The sequence below is a fragment of the Arachis ipaensis genome, chromosome B6 (genome assembly GCF_059453495.1).
Source record: "Arachis ipaensis isolate K30076 ecotype BB chromosome B6, ASM5945349v1, whole genome shotgun sequence".
NCBI lineage: Eukaryota > Viridiplantae > Streptophyta > Magnoliopsida > Fabales > Fabaceae > Arachis > Arachis ipaensis.
The window spans coordinates 9,001,160-9,016,719 of NC_142441.1; the positions used below are offsets into that span (position 1 = coordinate 9,001,160).

At 34.4% G+C, this 15,560-nt stretch overlaps 1 protein-coding gene, 1 long non-coding RNA gene and 1 pseudogene across 4 annotated transcripts; 1 reads left to right on the forward strand and 2 right to left on the reverse strand.

The window, feature by feature from the left end:
• The first annotated feature begins 3,075 nt into the window (after positions 1-3,075).
• LOC110263142 (uncharacterized) lies at positions 3,076-6,725 on the forward strand. Its single transcript, XR_015885703.1, has 4 exons — positions 3,076-3,465; positions 3,769-3,946; positions 4,595-4,815; positions 4,992-6,725. It is a non-coding gene; the product is annotated as an uncharacterized LOC110263142 (long non-coding RNA).
• LOC148554563 (uncharacterized) lies at positions 5,305-10,924 on the reverse strand. Of its 2 annotated transcripts, none has more exons than XM_088489414.1 (8): positions 10,467-10,924; positions 8,683-8,744; positions 8,529-8,601; positions 8,371-8,456; positions 7,609-7,735; positions 7,208-7,498; positions 7,008-7,109; positions 5,305-5,845 (listed from the first exon to the last, which is right to left on the reverse strand). In XM_088489414.1, the coding sequence occupies exons 2-8, from the start codon at positions 8,709-8,711 to the stop codon at positions 5,483-5,485; spliced, it is 1,071 nt and encodes a 356-aa protein (XP_088345540.1). In that variant the 5' UTR covers positions 8,712-8,744; positions 10,467-10,924; the 3' UTR covers positions 5,305-5,482. The 2 variants fall into 2 exon arrangements, with proteins under 2 accessions (XP_088345540.1, XP_088345541.1); XM_088489415.1 differs by having other exon boundaries at positions 10,460-10,896.
• A 390-nt stretch (positions 10,925-11,314) lies between these two features.
• On the reverse strand, positions 11,315-15,228 carry LOC107645656 (protein transport protein SEC23 A-like; annotated as a pseudogene). Its single transcript, XR_015885698.1, has 4 exons — positions 12,720-15,228; positions 12,052-12,168; positions 11,875-11,940; positions 11,315-11,774 (listed from the first exon to the last, which is right to left on the reverse strand). The product of XR_015885698.1 is annotated as a protein transport protein SEC23 A-like (transcript).
• Between the last annotated feature and the right edge of the window lie 332 nt (positions 15,229-15,560).

The window sequence follows — 15,560 nt, forward strand, 5'->3', positions numbered from 1 at the left end:
TCAGGCACTATTGACTACCACCCCTCCCACTCTTTGGGAGGGGTTGATTACCCTGACTCTGTTTATCATAAACTGTTGGTGGAACTGGAGCCTGTTACTTGAGATCTTGTATCGGCTGCGGCAGCAGCAGTTGGAGCAGCAGCAGCAGTGGAAACAAATGATGCAGCAGATGCAGCTGGAGCAGCAGCAGCAGCAGATACAATGGATGCAGCGGTTGCAGGAACTTCGTGGGAACCGGCACGTACGGAAGAAGAATATCAGGATTTGGAAGGGGATAGTTGGAGATGATGCACTGTCAAACTAAAAGAATTTCTTGTACTGCAGAAACATGATTTGTACAACATGGTTATGTGAAACTCAAATTTGTTAGTTGGTTAATAGCTAGGAGGTTCATGAAATTAGCTATCTATTAAACCCAAACCATGCGTATTCACTCTCTCAGTAAATTCATCGTCGAAATCTTGTTCGAATTCATTCTGTTCATCCATCATATCTTGGTCACAAACTAGTTCTTTTTGTTGGTGGTTAATGTCATCGTCCTCCTGTTATTGCTCATTCATCTCAGTGTCCGTAAATATACCTGACATCTTAAAAATGTCCAATGAAAAAAAAAATTCAATACACTCTGTCTTATGACATTACAAAAAATAAATAGATTCTAATATAGCGAGCAGGGACGGATCCAGAGAATTAATATGGAGGGGCCAAATTTTAAATAATTTTTTTTATTCTATAAAAATAATTAACATATAGTTATTGGAGTTAGTTTTTTAAAAGATTTATTAATATATATAATTATAATTTTGTTGGCTAATTTTATTTTTAATACGATGATTACATAAAGAAAATATAACAATATCAATAGTATATTATAAAATTATAAAATACTAATAATTTATAGCGTGTTTAGTTAAAAATTATCACATATCTTATTAATTAAAATTAATTCTTTCAAAAATTTTAAAAAATTTAAAAATAAATTATAAATTATTAATTATTTGAAAGACACAGTACTCTTATAGAATACAAGATATAAGATATTTTTATAAAATTTTTCTTTTAACAACGTAAATTTAGAAGAAAAATGTATCTTTTTTACAAGAAAATAATATTTAAAGTACATAATGTGACTACCAAAATATAACTACGTAAGTTATTATTAATATAAAAATATAAATGTTAAATATATTAATATAAAAGAACAAATGATATTTTTTAAAAATAAATATAGAAATTATTACATAAAAACTAATTTGAAAGGTATAAAAACTTGAGGGTATAATATTTAATTAGTTAGGTAAAAAAAATTAATGAATTAAATAATTAAGACATAAATTTATTGTATAATGAACAATAATACATATAAAATTATTAAATTACAGAATATTTTTTTATTTTTTAAACACAAATGTTATATATAAATATAGTTTCTTAAAATTTTGGGAGGTCCAGGCCAGTACTCACCTCTTCTGGGTCCGTCCCTGATTGCTAGCTAATTAATATTAAAAAATATTAAAATTTATTTACTTTTTAGTATTTCTCAATGTCTGTGAATTAATAAAAGATAAAAAAAATACTTTTTCATTACACAATCAATTTCACGAATAAAGTTTCGAAACGAAGAATTGCAAAATTAGAGATTTTATTCACTAACCTCGATTTTGTAATCAAAATGATGGATTGTTTTCTGAACACTACAATGAGAAAATTGATTGGACCTTTACTGTTACTGTGATTATCAATTAATGATGAACAAATATTGGATATTAAATAGACGGATGAAAAATGAAGAAAAATTGGAAATTAAGTAGATGGATATCCTAAAGAAAAATAATGAAATTTTTTATAATCAAAGAGATTGATACACGATTCCAATGATGGGATTGAATAATTGGTGATAGATTATTTATCAATTTATAATGTTAATATTAAGGAAAAGATAAGATTAGAGTATCTAAATCAAAATAAAGCCTTAAAATTGAGGATAGAATTTTAAAGATAAGGTAGATGAATAATAAGATAATTTTTTTTAACGATAAGAAAATTTAAAACGACGTAATACACAATTCAATCGATTGGGTAGCACAACCAATCGATTGATTTTGGAAACCCATATTGTTTTGATGACTTCAATTGATTGGGTAACATAACCAATCAATTGAATTGTGAGACCTCGGGTTGTTTTGAAGCATTCAATCGATTGGGTAGTATAAGTAATCGATTGAATTATTAAAAACTCACATTTTAGTCATCGTTCAATCGATTGGATAATATGACCAATCGATTGATTTTGCGAAAACCTTGCAACCTTGCAATTTTCAATCTATTGTTTTGTGATAACAACCTCTAGTCCAATCGATTGAGTTATGGAAACCTAAAATTCAATCGATTGATTCTGAAAGAAACACGATTTCACACCCCTGGACGAACGTCAAGGATCAAATATAAACTTTAATATAATGTATACAAATATATATTAATTTTAAAAACTTTAAATTCTAGCCCTATAACGATAGAGAAGAAAATGGCTAGAATTTAGAATTCTCAAAATTAATATATATAATAAGAGTATTTTAGTCATTTTATATAATAGGGGTATTGTAGTCATTTTTTATAAAAAAATAATATTAATTTAGACGGATTCAAAATTTGATTTACTATTTTTCGGTCAAATTAATTTGTCTAATCTAATTTTGACAAAAAAACATAATTTAAGTGATTATATATGTTAACTTTTAATTATTAAAAAATATTTTAAAAAAAAAGACGTTTTATGTGTCTTTTTGAGCATCCCCATTTAAGTAATCTTCATGAATATTACTCATAATATTCATTGGTCTGTTTATTTGGATTTACTTATTGAATTTTCATCTTTTTTGTTAGTCATTGTGGTTTGGTAGGATTCCTATTTAGTTATTGCTGTAATTTATCTCTCCAAATGATCTAACTACACCTATTTTGGTTAGGTATAGTTCCACAAATCATTTTTATTCTCGTATATGATATTTATTAAAAAGTTGAACCACCTATATGTAGTTAAACTAAATCTTGAATCAAGCAAACTGAAGAGGTAAGCAACACTTGTGGAATTGTGTGAACTAAAGAACTTGTTCTTGTTGCTAATTAAAGCATTATTATTGCAGGGTTTTATGTACATATACTCAATGATGAGAGGTTCAGTAGCTTAAGGTGCAGGGTTAGGAGAACTGTATGAAGAGGCAATAGCAAGTGGATTCCTTCTTGTGATATCTCAGTTGGAAGGGAAAAGCATAATGCCAAAGATTGTGTGCAGTAGTGGTCTTATTTATTCCTTATGATCCAGAGACTCATTGGACATCATGGCTTCTGCCCATGTTTGTGGTTGCAAATATTGCAAATACTCCAGGGTAATAGTGTCGCCAGGTTCCTTGGCAGGATCTCTTTTCAGCTTCTTAGGGAGAATCCACTGCTTGGCCCTTCTTCAACGTAACACCTCTCACTTCCCTTCATTCTTTTTTTGCTTTTATTCAATCACTTGCTCTACTTGTTTCTATCTCATGCAAATTCCTCCAATTAGTGAAAATTTATATATTTCAAGTCAAGTACTTTTTGTTTTTATTCAAATTTCTAATTTCTTAGTTGCAAATCATTTTGAAGCAGAACCACAGAAATGGGTGAAGTAAGAATTCTCCTTACACTCTACTTTCATTCATTTTGTTTCTTTCTTTCTATTTCTTCATTTGGTTCATGCATTTAAATTAAATGAGGTTTTGTGTTTTGGTGTTATAGAAGAAGAAGAAGGAGGAGGAGGAGGAAAAGAAAGAATAGAGCAAAAAAGAGGAAGAGGAGAAGGAGAATAAAGAAAAGAAGGAAAAAGAGTCTCCAGCAGAAGAAATAGTACTTAAGGTTGATATGCATTGTGAAGCTTGTGCAAGGAAAGTTGTAAAAGCATTGAAAGGCTTTCAAGGTCACTCATTTTCTTCTTATTCTTCTTCTTTTTCTTTTTTCTTTTAAATAAATGTTTAATCCTATATTGCAATTATAAGCAAAATTATTTGAATTCAGTTATTTACTCTATGGATGAACAAATTAAAGTGGAGCATTATTCTGCTGTAGTTTTTTAATGGGTTTGTGTCAGCTTGCTAGTACTCTTTTTTCATAGTTGTATGTTTCTTTTTTACCTCTTTCTTTAATTTACTTGTTAAGAGGGGATCTACTTTCCATTATTGATTTTGAATTTCACAACATAAATGGTGAAATAAGTTTGTCATGTGTGCTTTATTCTGAACTTTTTACAGGTCAATTTTCACATGTTTTATTCATTCAAATAAATACAATGTTCATCATTGCATTTAGATTCATTGTTAGCAAAGGAATGATCAAAGGATATCCATATCTAAAGATTAAGCTAAGGTGGTAGAAAAGATCAATAATAGTAAAAAAAAAAAGTAGTATCTTATATTATAAATGCTTTAAACTGATTTGAATTTTGAAAAAAGAAACATCACTCATCTTTTTCTAGAATTTCAATTAAATTAAATCAAATTAGTTAAATGTCTTAAAATAAAATAATAATAGATTTGGACAAAATATTTGTAATGTTTGGGGAAAATAGGAGTGGAGGAGGTGAGTGCAGATAGCAAGGGGAGCAAAGTGGTGGTGAAAGGAAAGGAAGCTGACCCCATGAAAGTGGTTGAGAGGCTTCAAAAGAAAAGTGGTAAAAAAGTAGAGTTCATTTCACCTTTGCCTAAACCTCAACAAGAAGAACAGGGGAAAAAGGAAGAACCACCCAAAAAAGAAGAGCCTCTGCAACCACCTCAAGAGAACAAAGATCAGGTACTTCAATTTATTCATTCTCTTTGTCATCTACTAACCTTTCTCTATGATGTTAACATTGTTACTAAAATTAGAAATGTGTATAGCATATGTTTACTTGAGGTGCTTGATAGAGTTGCTAGATAAAGCTATAGAGAAAAATCGTCTCTGTTTGATGAATTTAGATGGGGTTATAGGCCAAGTGACTACTCAAGATGGGGTTCCTCAGATGATGATAATGGCCTTGGAGATTCACCCAACACAACGTTTTCGCCAGCTGCCTCTAATGAAGATGGATATGGAATGGCAGGGAGGTCAAGGTATTGTGTTGTTGCAAGCAAGCAAATGGTAGGAGTATTTCTTACCATATGGGTTTTACATATTTGATGCTTCCATGCATATTCAAGTACTTTCTGTATCCCTTGTTCATATATAATCATATATGCTCACATTTATTGCTTCTAAAGCATAACTTATGTACCTAAAATTAAAGTTTATTCAGGCTAAGTATTCATCCTGAAAATATAAGCTATTTTGCATCTTTCTATGATATAATCATGAAGTCCTTTGTGTCATTACAATTACAATGAATTTTCCACCTGAGTTAGAAACCTTACATGCATGATGCAACCTATTACTGATCAGAAAACTGGTCAAACAAGAACAAGTCACTTTGAACAAAAACTGGTCAGAAACCTTCATAATCTCCTACATTAAACCCTTTTTTTTTTATCATTTGTCGAAGTAAATGCTCAGCGAGTTTAAGTCTCCTTTCTTTCTTGTCCAACCTAGCTTTAAGGTAAGCATTCTCTTCTTGCATTTTCCTCATTATTTCTTTATGTTCTGTCACTCGCAACCACTCAGATGCTTGAGAATTAGAGCCATGAAAACTGAGTCTTTTGTCAACTACAGTCGACTCTAGTCCAAGTCCATAAATTTTTCCTTTTTTAGATCCAGCTATTTCTTGCCACACATCCGTCTCATCTGGTGCATTACTTCCTTCTTCAGATGTTTTTTGTATAACCTGTTCCATAGCATTCTTAAATTCACCCTGCCATGCATGCAGAAAATTAATGTATATGTTAAGTGCTCAACTACAAAGCTCAAAGACTCAATGAAAATTAAATTCATCCTGCCATCTTTGAAAACTAAAAATAAAGCATGTTAAGTAACAATTACAAAGCTCAAAGACTCATTAAGTTCTTGGAGGATTCGGTCAAATAAACAGTTTAGAGTTCACGGTTGCTAATGATAAATGTCAACAGTCATGGGAATTAGTTAGATACTCCACCTATAAAGATAAAGAAAAACAAGTTGCATAGAATCAAAACACTGGATTAGCTATGAGCATCACTATACTCATGTTATCGCACAGAATCATAAATGTTCTTTGGTGGTTGATGTTTAACTCCTAAACAAAATATTTTTGCCAAACTAATTTTACTTTAACTAATTTCAGGATGGAAGAGTCATATGCAATTCACTACCAAAATATGGAAATGGAAGTGAAGCAGGAAATGAGAAAGGGTACCTGGTGGGAATGACAACTTGCTACCCTCAACCTGGCTCTATCAAGATCTCTAGTGGTGAAGTTTTGACTTTGGAGGTTGACTACAGCAAACACTAAGCTGCATAGTGGTGTTATGGGACTTTTCTACTTCCTTGTTGCTGATGACCTCCCACATCACAAGAACTAAAACTCATCTCATTTAATTGTTTATATCTTCTATGATATTATTTTAGCATGCCATATGATTTTATAATAAGTTATGGGGTGGGACTTGTAACTAGTAAATAAATGCATATATTCTTTGCGAAGAAGAATATATAATTGTGTTTGTGTGATTTTAGATTACTGTCTATGTAATATGTTCTCTTCCTACAATTAATAACAAATAACAGTAATTATGAATATGGCTGATTTTATATTACTAACATGATATTTTCATTCCCTCTTATATTTATAGTTTAATTACAACTTGCAAGGCCTCTCTCTATTGGAATTTCCAAAAGGATGTTACAACTAATGCACATCAGCACCAATACAATATGATGATATTTGCATTCCCTATAAATATTACAACTACAGAGGGGGCATATATGTTGATAAAAAATAACAGAACAGCCTTATGAGCTGAAACACTAGCCCTAATGCAATATTAAAATAATATATACAGAGGGAGAGATATATATTTTGATTAAGATAGACTCACCTCAACATATTTTGATTTCTTATCCACCCATGTCTCATCCTTGTGTTTGTGGGTCTTCGCAAACAATTCTAACAGTGTTGGAGTCCTCTTTAATGATTTTTTCTACCAAACATATAAATTAAAAAACCCATGAGTATCAACTACCAATTGAAGTGTATAAAATTATAACATAAAATATCTAAGTTTTTCTATAACAGCACCATATTAGTTTTGTGTTGGCTAATGGAAATTGGGCCAGCAGTATGAAGAGACGCTCCAAATCCGCCGCAATCAGATGCTCGATTTGACTTGCCTTGCGCGCTCTTTTTTAGAAACCCAGTGTCAGCATTCCAATAAGTACAGAGCGAATCCCACACATCATCTTCTATCCATTGAGGTTTGACACGACTTTTACGAGCTTTTCCCAACAAACTTTTTAGTAATGCCACACCTCGCCTCTCAAAATTTTTTCGAGCCCAATAAAGATCTGGAGGAAAAAACTGATGTTGGCTCTGGATAATCAACACAAGCAAGAATAGTTATAAGTTGATATATATTATATTTTTCAAACTTAGAACTAATTCTTAATCTACCAAAGATTAAATGTTTCTCTAAAACCTACTTTGAACTTTTCCCACCAAGATTTCCTAGTAGCATCTGGTATCTTTTTCCACGAAGGCCACGGCTGAGAGTAATGCTCTTTAATGATGTCCGAAATTGCACGAGCCGCGGTAAGTGAAGGTAAAAATCTGTAGATATTACTTAATATCAATCGGAATACAATATAAGAGGTTAACTTCAAAAAATAAAATTATTGTAGTCTTGTATGGTGTTAAGGAAGTAAACTTAGAATGATAAGGCCCTGTTCTAATAGTAAAAACAGAATAAATTTATCCTAAATCCCAAAAAATTGTTAAGGAAGTAAATCTATCCCCACAAAACACAAAACAAAATCTGTTGATGACAACAGATCAAGCACCAAAGGAGTGAAATCTTCTTATAGTGGACATCAATAAATTAATGAACAATGGTATATTACAAAGCAGTTTGTCATTGTTAAATGTTAAAATATATTAAAAAATACAAAACTAGGGGGAACTCGAGTCCTTTGTAATTACCAAAAAATGCTATAATACCCTTAAAAACTACTAATAACTAATCAGAAATATATATCATTGATATTGAGATATAATAATAACTAATAAGACCCATTCAAAACAAATTAATAAAGATTTTCAGGATCTATTTATTTTTTAAGAAATAATAATTAATTTCTTATTCAATCATTATATTCTTTATTATTTATATCTGAATAAGTATCTATTTTCTTATTCTATTAATAAGTAGTTTAATTGTTATGTACATTTATTCTATATTAACATACCCTTCTCCTGCCAAGTCCAGTTTTAGCTTCCATTGACTTGTCTCAACATTTGAAGACGCATGTAATGAGGGAAGTGTATTAGACATCTGCATAATTTCAAATAAACTAAGCACCAACATGTATTACTAAATCAAATAAATGGTTTTTCAGGAAAATACCCTTTTGGAAGTTCCAGAATCATCTTCCACCACCCAAGTAGCTTTGGAGCAATAAGGTCTCAGCACTCGATTCCTATAGAAAGAACGATTAAACAATCAGCCCCTAAGAGGCTGAGACAAACAGAAAGAAAGGAAGAGGAAGAAGACAACTTACCTGAGAGGAAGACAACGAATGGCCCACATCTTTGAAGAAGACGACGGAAGTCTTAATACCCTCTGCAAAATTAATTAATTCTGTTTTACAAACTGGCTACTAGGTCCGAAGAAAAATTTGGCATACTTACTAATTGATATTTACAATATTTTCTCAAAATATCCACAACTAATAAAAGAAAGTGACTATTTTCTTGGATCGATGCAAAGCTTCATTATAAATGTCAATACATAGTAAGCAGGGCACCACTTACTAGCTCACAATTATAAAATACAGTGATCTAACTGCTAAAGAAAATGGAATAACATAAGTCTGATGCAATTAGAATAGAAGCAAGCATGCAGATAATCTTTATTAGAATCTGCAGAGTTTGTGCGATTAAAGGAACATGTTCATTATATTATATAGGAAAGAACTGATACAGTATCATCTTCTAGTTAGAGAGTTCCACGGTAGCATTGTATGCCGAAAAAGGTTCTGGTGATTGGTGAAGGAAAAGAATAAGGAGTTGAACACTCAGTCCAAAACAAATATTTCAACAATAAAAAAATCACATTATTGAAGGTTGATGTCTAACAAGACCTAATTTCTAACAAGGTTGATGTTCAATCACACACTTCACAGCCTAACTGCTACTGAATTGGTACAGTTTCTCACATAATTCTAACAATTAAAAACACCAAAATATAAGTGTTCATACTTCATACTGCATTGTTTGAAGAAAAACAAAAAGATAAACAGTCGCTTTTGTGTGTAATTACCAAGGTTGCGAGAACCGAACCGGTCAATGAACCGGTAAGATAACTGGTTCACTGGTTCAATGGTTCAACCGGGGTTCAACCGGGATTTAACCGGTTTAATTAAATATTCATTAAAAATTTAATATATAATTTCAAATATTTAAATTTGATCATTTCTAACCTAATGAAATTCAAAATTTCAAAATTTACCATAATGTTCTACAACCAAAAAAAATATTAACAACAAAATCTCCAACTAAATACAGGCACTAACCATCACTAATCAGTAATCATCAGAAAATCAGCAACAAGCCAACAATGTATCAAAAAAAATATTAACAACAAAATCTCCAACTAAATACAGGCACTAACCATCACTAATCAGTAATCATCAGAAAATCAGCAACAAGCCAACAATGTATCATCAAGCAACAACATCATCATCATTTCAGAAAATCAACAATTCAAAATAAGCAAACATTAACAAAATCAACTCAGCAACTCAGAATTAAACCCAGCAATTCACAATTAAACCCAACTCCAATTCAGAAATAAATAAAGGCACTAATCATCACTAATCAGTAATCATCAGAAAATCCACAAGCAGCCAACAATATATCATCAAGCAACAACATCATCATCATTTCAGAAAATCAGCAATTTAGAATAAGCAAACATCAACAAAATCAGTATCATTAACTCAGCAACTCATATTAAACCCAACTCCAATTCAAAATCAAAGGCACCAATCATCACTGATCAATAACCATCAGAGAATCAACAAGAAGCCAACAACATATCAGTAACAATATCATCATCATTTCAGAAAAATCATTCTAGAATCATAAATCAACCATCAACAAGATTATTCCAGTTTCATAAAATAAGTAAGAGACTATGTATTCATTCACAATTTTAGACATAATGAAAATTTTGATGCCAAATTTAATTATATTTGTCCTGCATCTGTCTGCTTTCGAGTGAAGTGATTTGCAAATATGAAGAGTGGGTCCTGCATCAACACTCAGAGTGCTTACTGCTTACCGGCGGCGAGGAGGAAGGGGAGTGACGGCGACGACAAAGGAGACGGCCACACCGGCGAACAGAGAGAGAGAGCGCTTGAACAGAGGAGACGGCGCGACGGCCACAGAGCTTCCACACGATGGCGAGGGAGCTTCCTACGACGGCGACACAGCTTCCTAGGACGGCGACGGAGCTTCCACGGTGCGACACCGACGAACAAAAGAGAGGAGATGCGGTGGCCGTGGGTTCCGCGGGGCTGTGGAGCTGCGGAGGTTGCGGTGGGTGCAGCGGCTGCGTGCTACGGGGCTGGGGGAGATGCGGTGGCTGTGGGTTCCGCTAGGGTTCTTTTCTGTTCTTTCAATTGAGTTTTTGAGAGAGGAGATGAGTCGATTTAGGGCTTCGTTTCGATTAGGCAATTAGGCGTGACTGGCGTGTGTTGTTGTTTTTTTTTTTTTTTTTTTAAAAATAATCTTATACCTATGAAGGTTTGATAAAGTATTTTTATAATTTAAAGGATTTAAAATGCATCAAAATTTAAATACTTCAGTTAAGTTTCCTTCACTTTGAAAATGTGTAGTTTTGATGTAGTGATCATGTTAGCATTAAAAAAACGTTAAAAGGTAAAATATGATCTTTCAACTCCGTTAGAGTCCATTAAACTTCAGTAGCTTCGTACATGCACACCATAATCTAAAAATGTCAAGTTCAATACTTAGTACATTTCTTCTTTTTCCTTTTGTTTTTTTCAAACATTTCTCTTTTTGTTAACTGCCATATTACAATTCTTTTTAAAATTAAATCAATCCAGCTTAAAAAGTTTGTGGTCAAATACCATAGACCAAGAGATTAAGGATAGCACAAGCAGTCAATAATTGTTATCGATATAAATTAAGTGAAATCCTTTATTGTTCATGTAAATTGTGAAAAATTCTGTGCACCACAATCATTCTCTCCAACCAAAACGAAAAAGCCCCACTATTTTTCTCTCCAATTGCAACTTGCAATTGCATAGATGTTTCTCGGACATGAACAAAATGAAGTTGAACATGGCACTGAAGCGAAAGATTTTGGGACATGAGAAACATCATCATCTAAACAAACTTCGCCTCAAACAACTAAATAAAGAATCAGCAACGAGTACCGTGCTGATTGGAAGATGCAGCAAAATGAAACCACAAAAATGGCCCTACATCAGCTTGGCTCAGGTGGCACAACTTTCAAGCTTCGCATCCATTCGCAGAAACTAGGATCATCAAAGTGAACAAAACTGCTTTTCAGCTTCGTTCGCTGTTCTGATGTCAATGACTTAAGTTGCGGGAATCTTGCCTCCTGCGAAAACATGCATCATTCAACATGCAATGTATGCCACCATAATCTAATAATAAGAAAAACCTTAGTTTTGCAACGAAGAAGTGATAGTGATGCTAACCTGCTCATAAGGAGGATCCTTGTGTGCTGGTATGAGGCGAGAGACGAGAGCCTGCGAGCTACCCTCCTGTTTCAGATATAAATTTCTGTTATAATTAACCTTCTAAGCAGAAGATGGAAAATGGAGATATGCAAAGAAAAATACACTTCGTAGTCGGGATTAGTAGAGAATGTTAACCTTAAATGCAAGTATACGAGGCGCTGGGAAACGGAATTCTGTCAGCTCTTCAGCCAATGTCCGGCAAGCTGCTAAAGCAGCAGCACTTCTTCCTTCATCAGCTGCAAGTTCAGCACCCTACAATACACTCATCAGTATTAAATAAATGAATAAATAAAAACAACCCAAGAAGGAACAAAAAAGAACAAGAAAACGGAAAGTTCTCAAAACAGGGAAAGGCATGCCACTAGCTACAGCAGCATCTAATAATGGCAGCCGTGGCCTGGCAGCAGAAAATGCAGGAGCTGGATGGCATTCCCACTCATAAAAAGGACATAGGAAAGAAGAACGGAAGATGAAAACAGGTTAAGAGGAAGAAAGTATACATGTACATACCCTGGTGCTATTGCAACAACATGAACAACCATGACCAGACACAAATATTGTTTCTAAATTCTAAAATGTACTGATCTTTCAAGTCCACTATGGTGCATATTACCCGCTTCGTGTATTACTGATCATATTATATACATGGCATGAGGCTAATTTAAAACATAATTTCTGATCATTGGCACAACAGTGCGTTAGTAATAATAATTGGTTTGGATTAGCACCATAACAATGCCCTAAAAAAATGCAAATCTCTCACTAAGAAAACTCCATGCTAAAATGAATAATAAGAGACATACCAACCAAATGAAGACATCAGTGCCATGGTCAAGTACAACAGCAGCATCAGACTGCATTGCAAGATCATAAGCTGGTAACTCCTCGAACGTTCCTCCCTCCCTGTGCATTAGACAACGAGGAGCAACCATTCGGAGTGACAGATCAAAGGATGCATTCAGAAACAAGTTCCTCAGCACAGACCTTTCATCTTCATGACCAATAATGCTTCCCAATAGTGGTCCTCTCCTGAGATGGAAAAGGATCTCTGGTAAAAGGGAAAGCTCCTTTGGGAAGCAGTGAAGTTTAGATTTGGGTACTTGAGGACCAAACTTTAGAGCAATATCCTTGATTCTTTCATCTATTGTTGCCCGCATATCAATTGCGTCTAAATGGCTTTTAGCTCGTAACAAACTTCTTTTTGCAATTAGGACTGCAGCAACTTCATCTTGAACACTCTCAAGATATCCCGAAATACTATCTACAGTGGGCAGTCTAACAGTGATAACCCTGGATATATCAGCTTGAAACACATTTGAATACTGAATAGCAAACTGGAAAAATACATAATCACTTTTGATATCTCCTCTAGTTTCCATTGAGGGAGAGAAGCTCTGTGTTTCTTCAACACTTAGCATCTGAATATAAATGGCTGTATCATTTTTAAAGGTTTCATGGGTGTCTACATGTGATTCTTCCCCAGGGCCAACAACTTGAGTTATGAGAATATCATCTGATGTGCGCAATTCTAACAAACCATGAGAACCTGCTGACCTGGCAGACGCCCTTTGCAAATTAACACCCAAGGCTTCCCCGAAATCATCATGGAGCACCAAAACACCACCTGATGCTTTAGCAAGAGGTTGTAAGATGGGAACTCTTACGGGACACGTTCCAGCACATAAAATATCAATAACAGTATTGTGTCGATGAGCCTCTCGACCAAGATTCTCCATCCATTTTATTGCTGTCTTTTCCATATAAGGATAATTAGGGTGATTAAAAGAATGAGGAACTGATCCAGGTCCGTAAGTATTTGGTCCACCGGCACAGACAACAATTCTACTATTGCCCCCTGATCTTTTAACTACCCCTCATGACAGATCAGCAGATGGGCCCTGAATTATAGCAAGAGCAACCTCAACAGCAGTTCCAAGGCACCGATCTCTAGAAGCTTCTGGTATGTTTAACTTGTAGGGCCTCAATGATGAAAATATGGAATGTGCTACAGGTAGTGAGGCATGCATTGCTGACAAGTATATGCCAGTACCATAAATCAATCCTTTCAAAGATTATTGGGTTGGTGACTGGTCCCCGGGAAGCACGTCAGCAGATGCAATTGACTCTTCTGAAAAATCATATATTGACACAGTACGGCCATATAGTACAATTCCTAATCTTGTTGTTGGAGGAAGAGAATCAACAAAAGCATGCAAGGAACTTTGTAGATGCTGTAAGTGGGGTTCATCTAAGCATTCATCTATAACAAGAACAACTGGGGCAGACATTCCCGAATCTGAAACTGGAACAAAACCAGGTCCCTTGTTCCCAGTTTGAACATGGTCCTCTATGCTATCAGAAACTTGGTGTTGCAACTCAACCGATCCATTTGAAAATCGCGGTGGCGATGAAGTCGGCAAAGATGATCCTGAAGAGAAAGCAAGTGGCCGAGGCGAGGCAGGTGATGTGCGAAAAGGAACAGCTGCCGGCCGGACAGGCGATGTAAAAACAGGAGGCCCCGGCGGGGTGCTCATGTGAGGAACAAGGCTGCCAGATTTAACTCCATTGGCTGGGGACGACGAATTTGGGGGTTTAACCGAAGGGGAAGAAGCTTGATCTTGCTGCAATTGCAATATGGGGGGAGGAAATCTAGGTGGTGATGCAAAAGGTGGAGGGGGTGGTATGGGACTCTTGTCAGGGGTAGGACTCTGTCTATCCGGGTTTGAAGTGGTATACCCAACATTAGGTTGTGTTGGGTTAGCCATTGAAATTCAAATCAGACACAAAACGCAACAATACTTACAAACCCAGTATCAAGAAGTAAACTTTACAGTATTACAGATACAAATGTACGAGTGATACAAATCAAAGACTATACCAAGAAAGAACAGAGATCAGCCTCAACAAGATTCTTCTTTCAGCCCACAGAATTTGCATGAGGAAAACGTAAAACCTTCCTAAGACCTTAAACCCCCAAAAGAGATGATAATGATTCCCAAGGAAAATTCTACTTGACCTGGTTTAATCGGCATCATAGAAGGGGGAATTCTTTCCTTCCCTGAACGAATTCAGGTGAATAGCCAATCACCAACCATGAATCAATCAAATCTCTTCACAATTGAAGCTTCTTCTCTGGTATCCCCCCCTGCAGATAGCAAGTAATCCAGCAGTACCCAATCGAATGAGAAAAAGAAAGGATCCAACAGACATTCAAGAACTGAGCTAGGGTTTTGAATGGAGATCAAGATTTGCTTTCAAAATTGGGAATGATAACGGTAATAAAAAAATAAAGAAAAAAAATATCATAGAGAAGTATGTACCTGACAGAGGTGAATATCAAAATTGTAGACTTTATGGTACCGTAAAATACCATAAGATAGGGATTATTCGGAAAAATGGGGGAATGCTATGCTTATGAATGTTATGTCCCCTCCTCACTCTCTTTCTCCAATTGTATGAGTAATTCGGAATGGGGTGGTTTATTATTATTATTATTATTATTATTATTATTATTTTATTGGTTTTTATTTTATTTTGAGAGACAAGTTAAAAAACCAACAGCGCCTCCTCACAGTGAAACTGAAACCTCCTCAACCTCGGATTGCTGCTCAGGGCAATTGTTGTTGGCACCGCACCTTAGACCT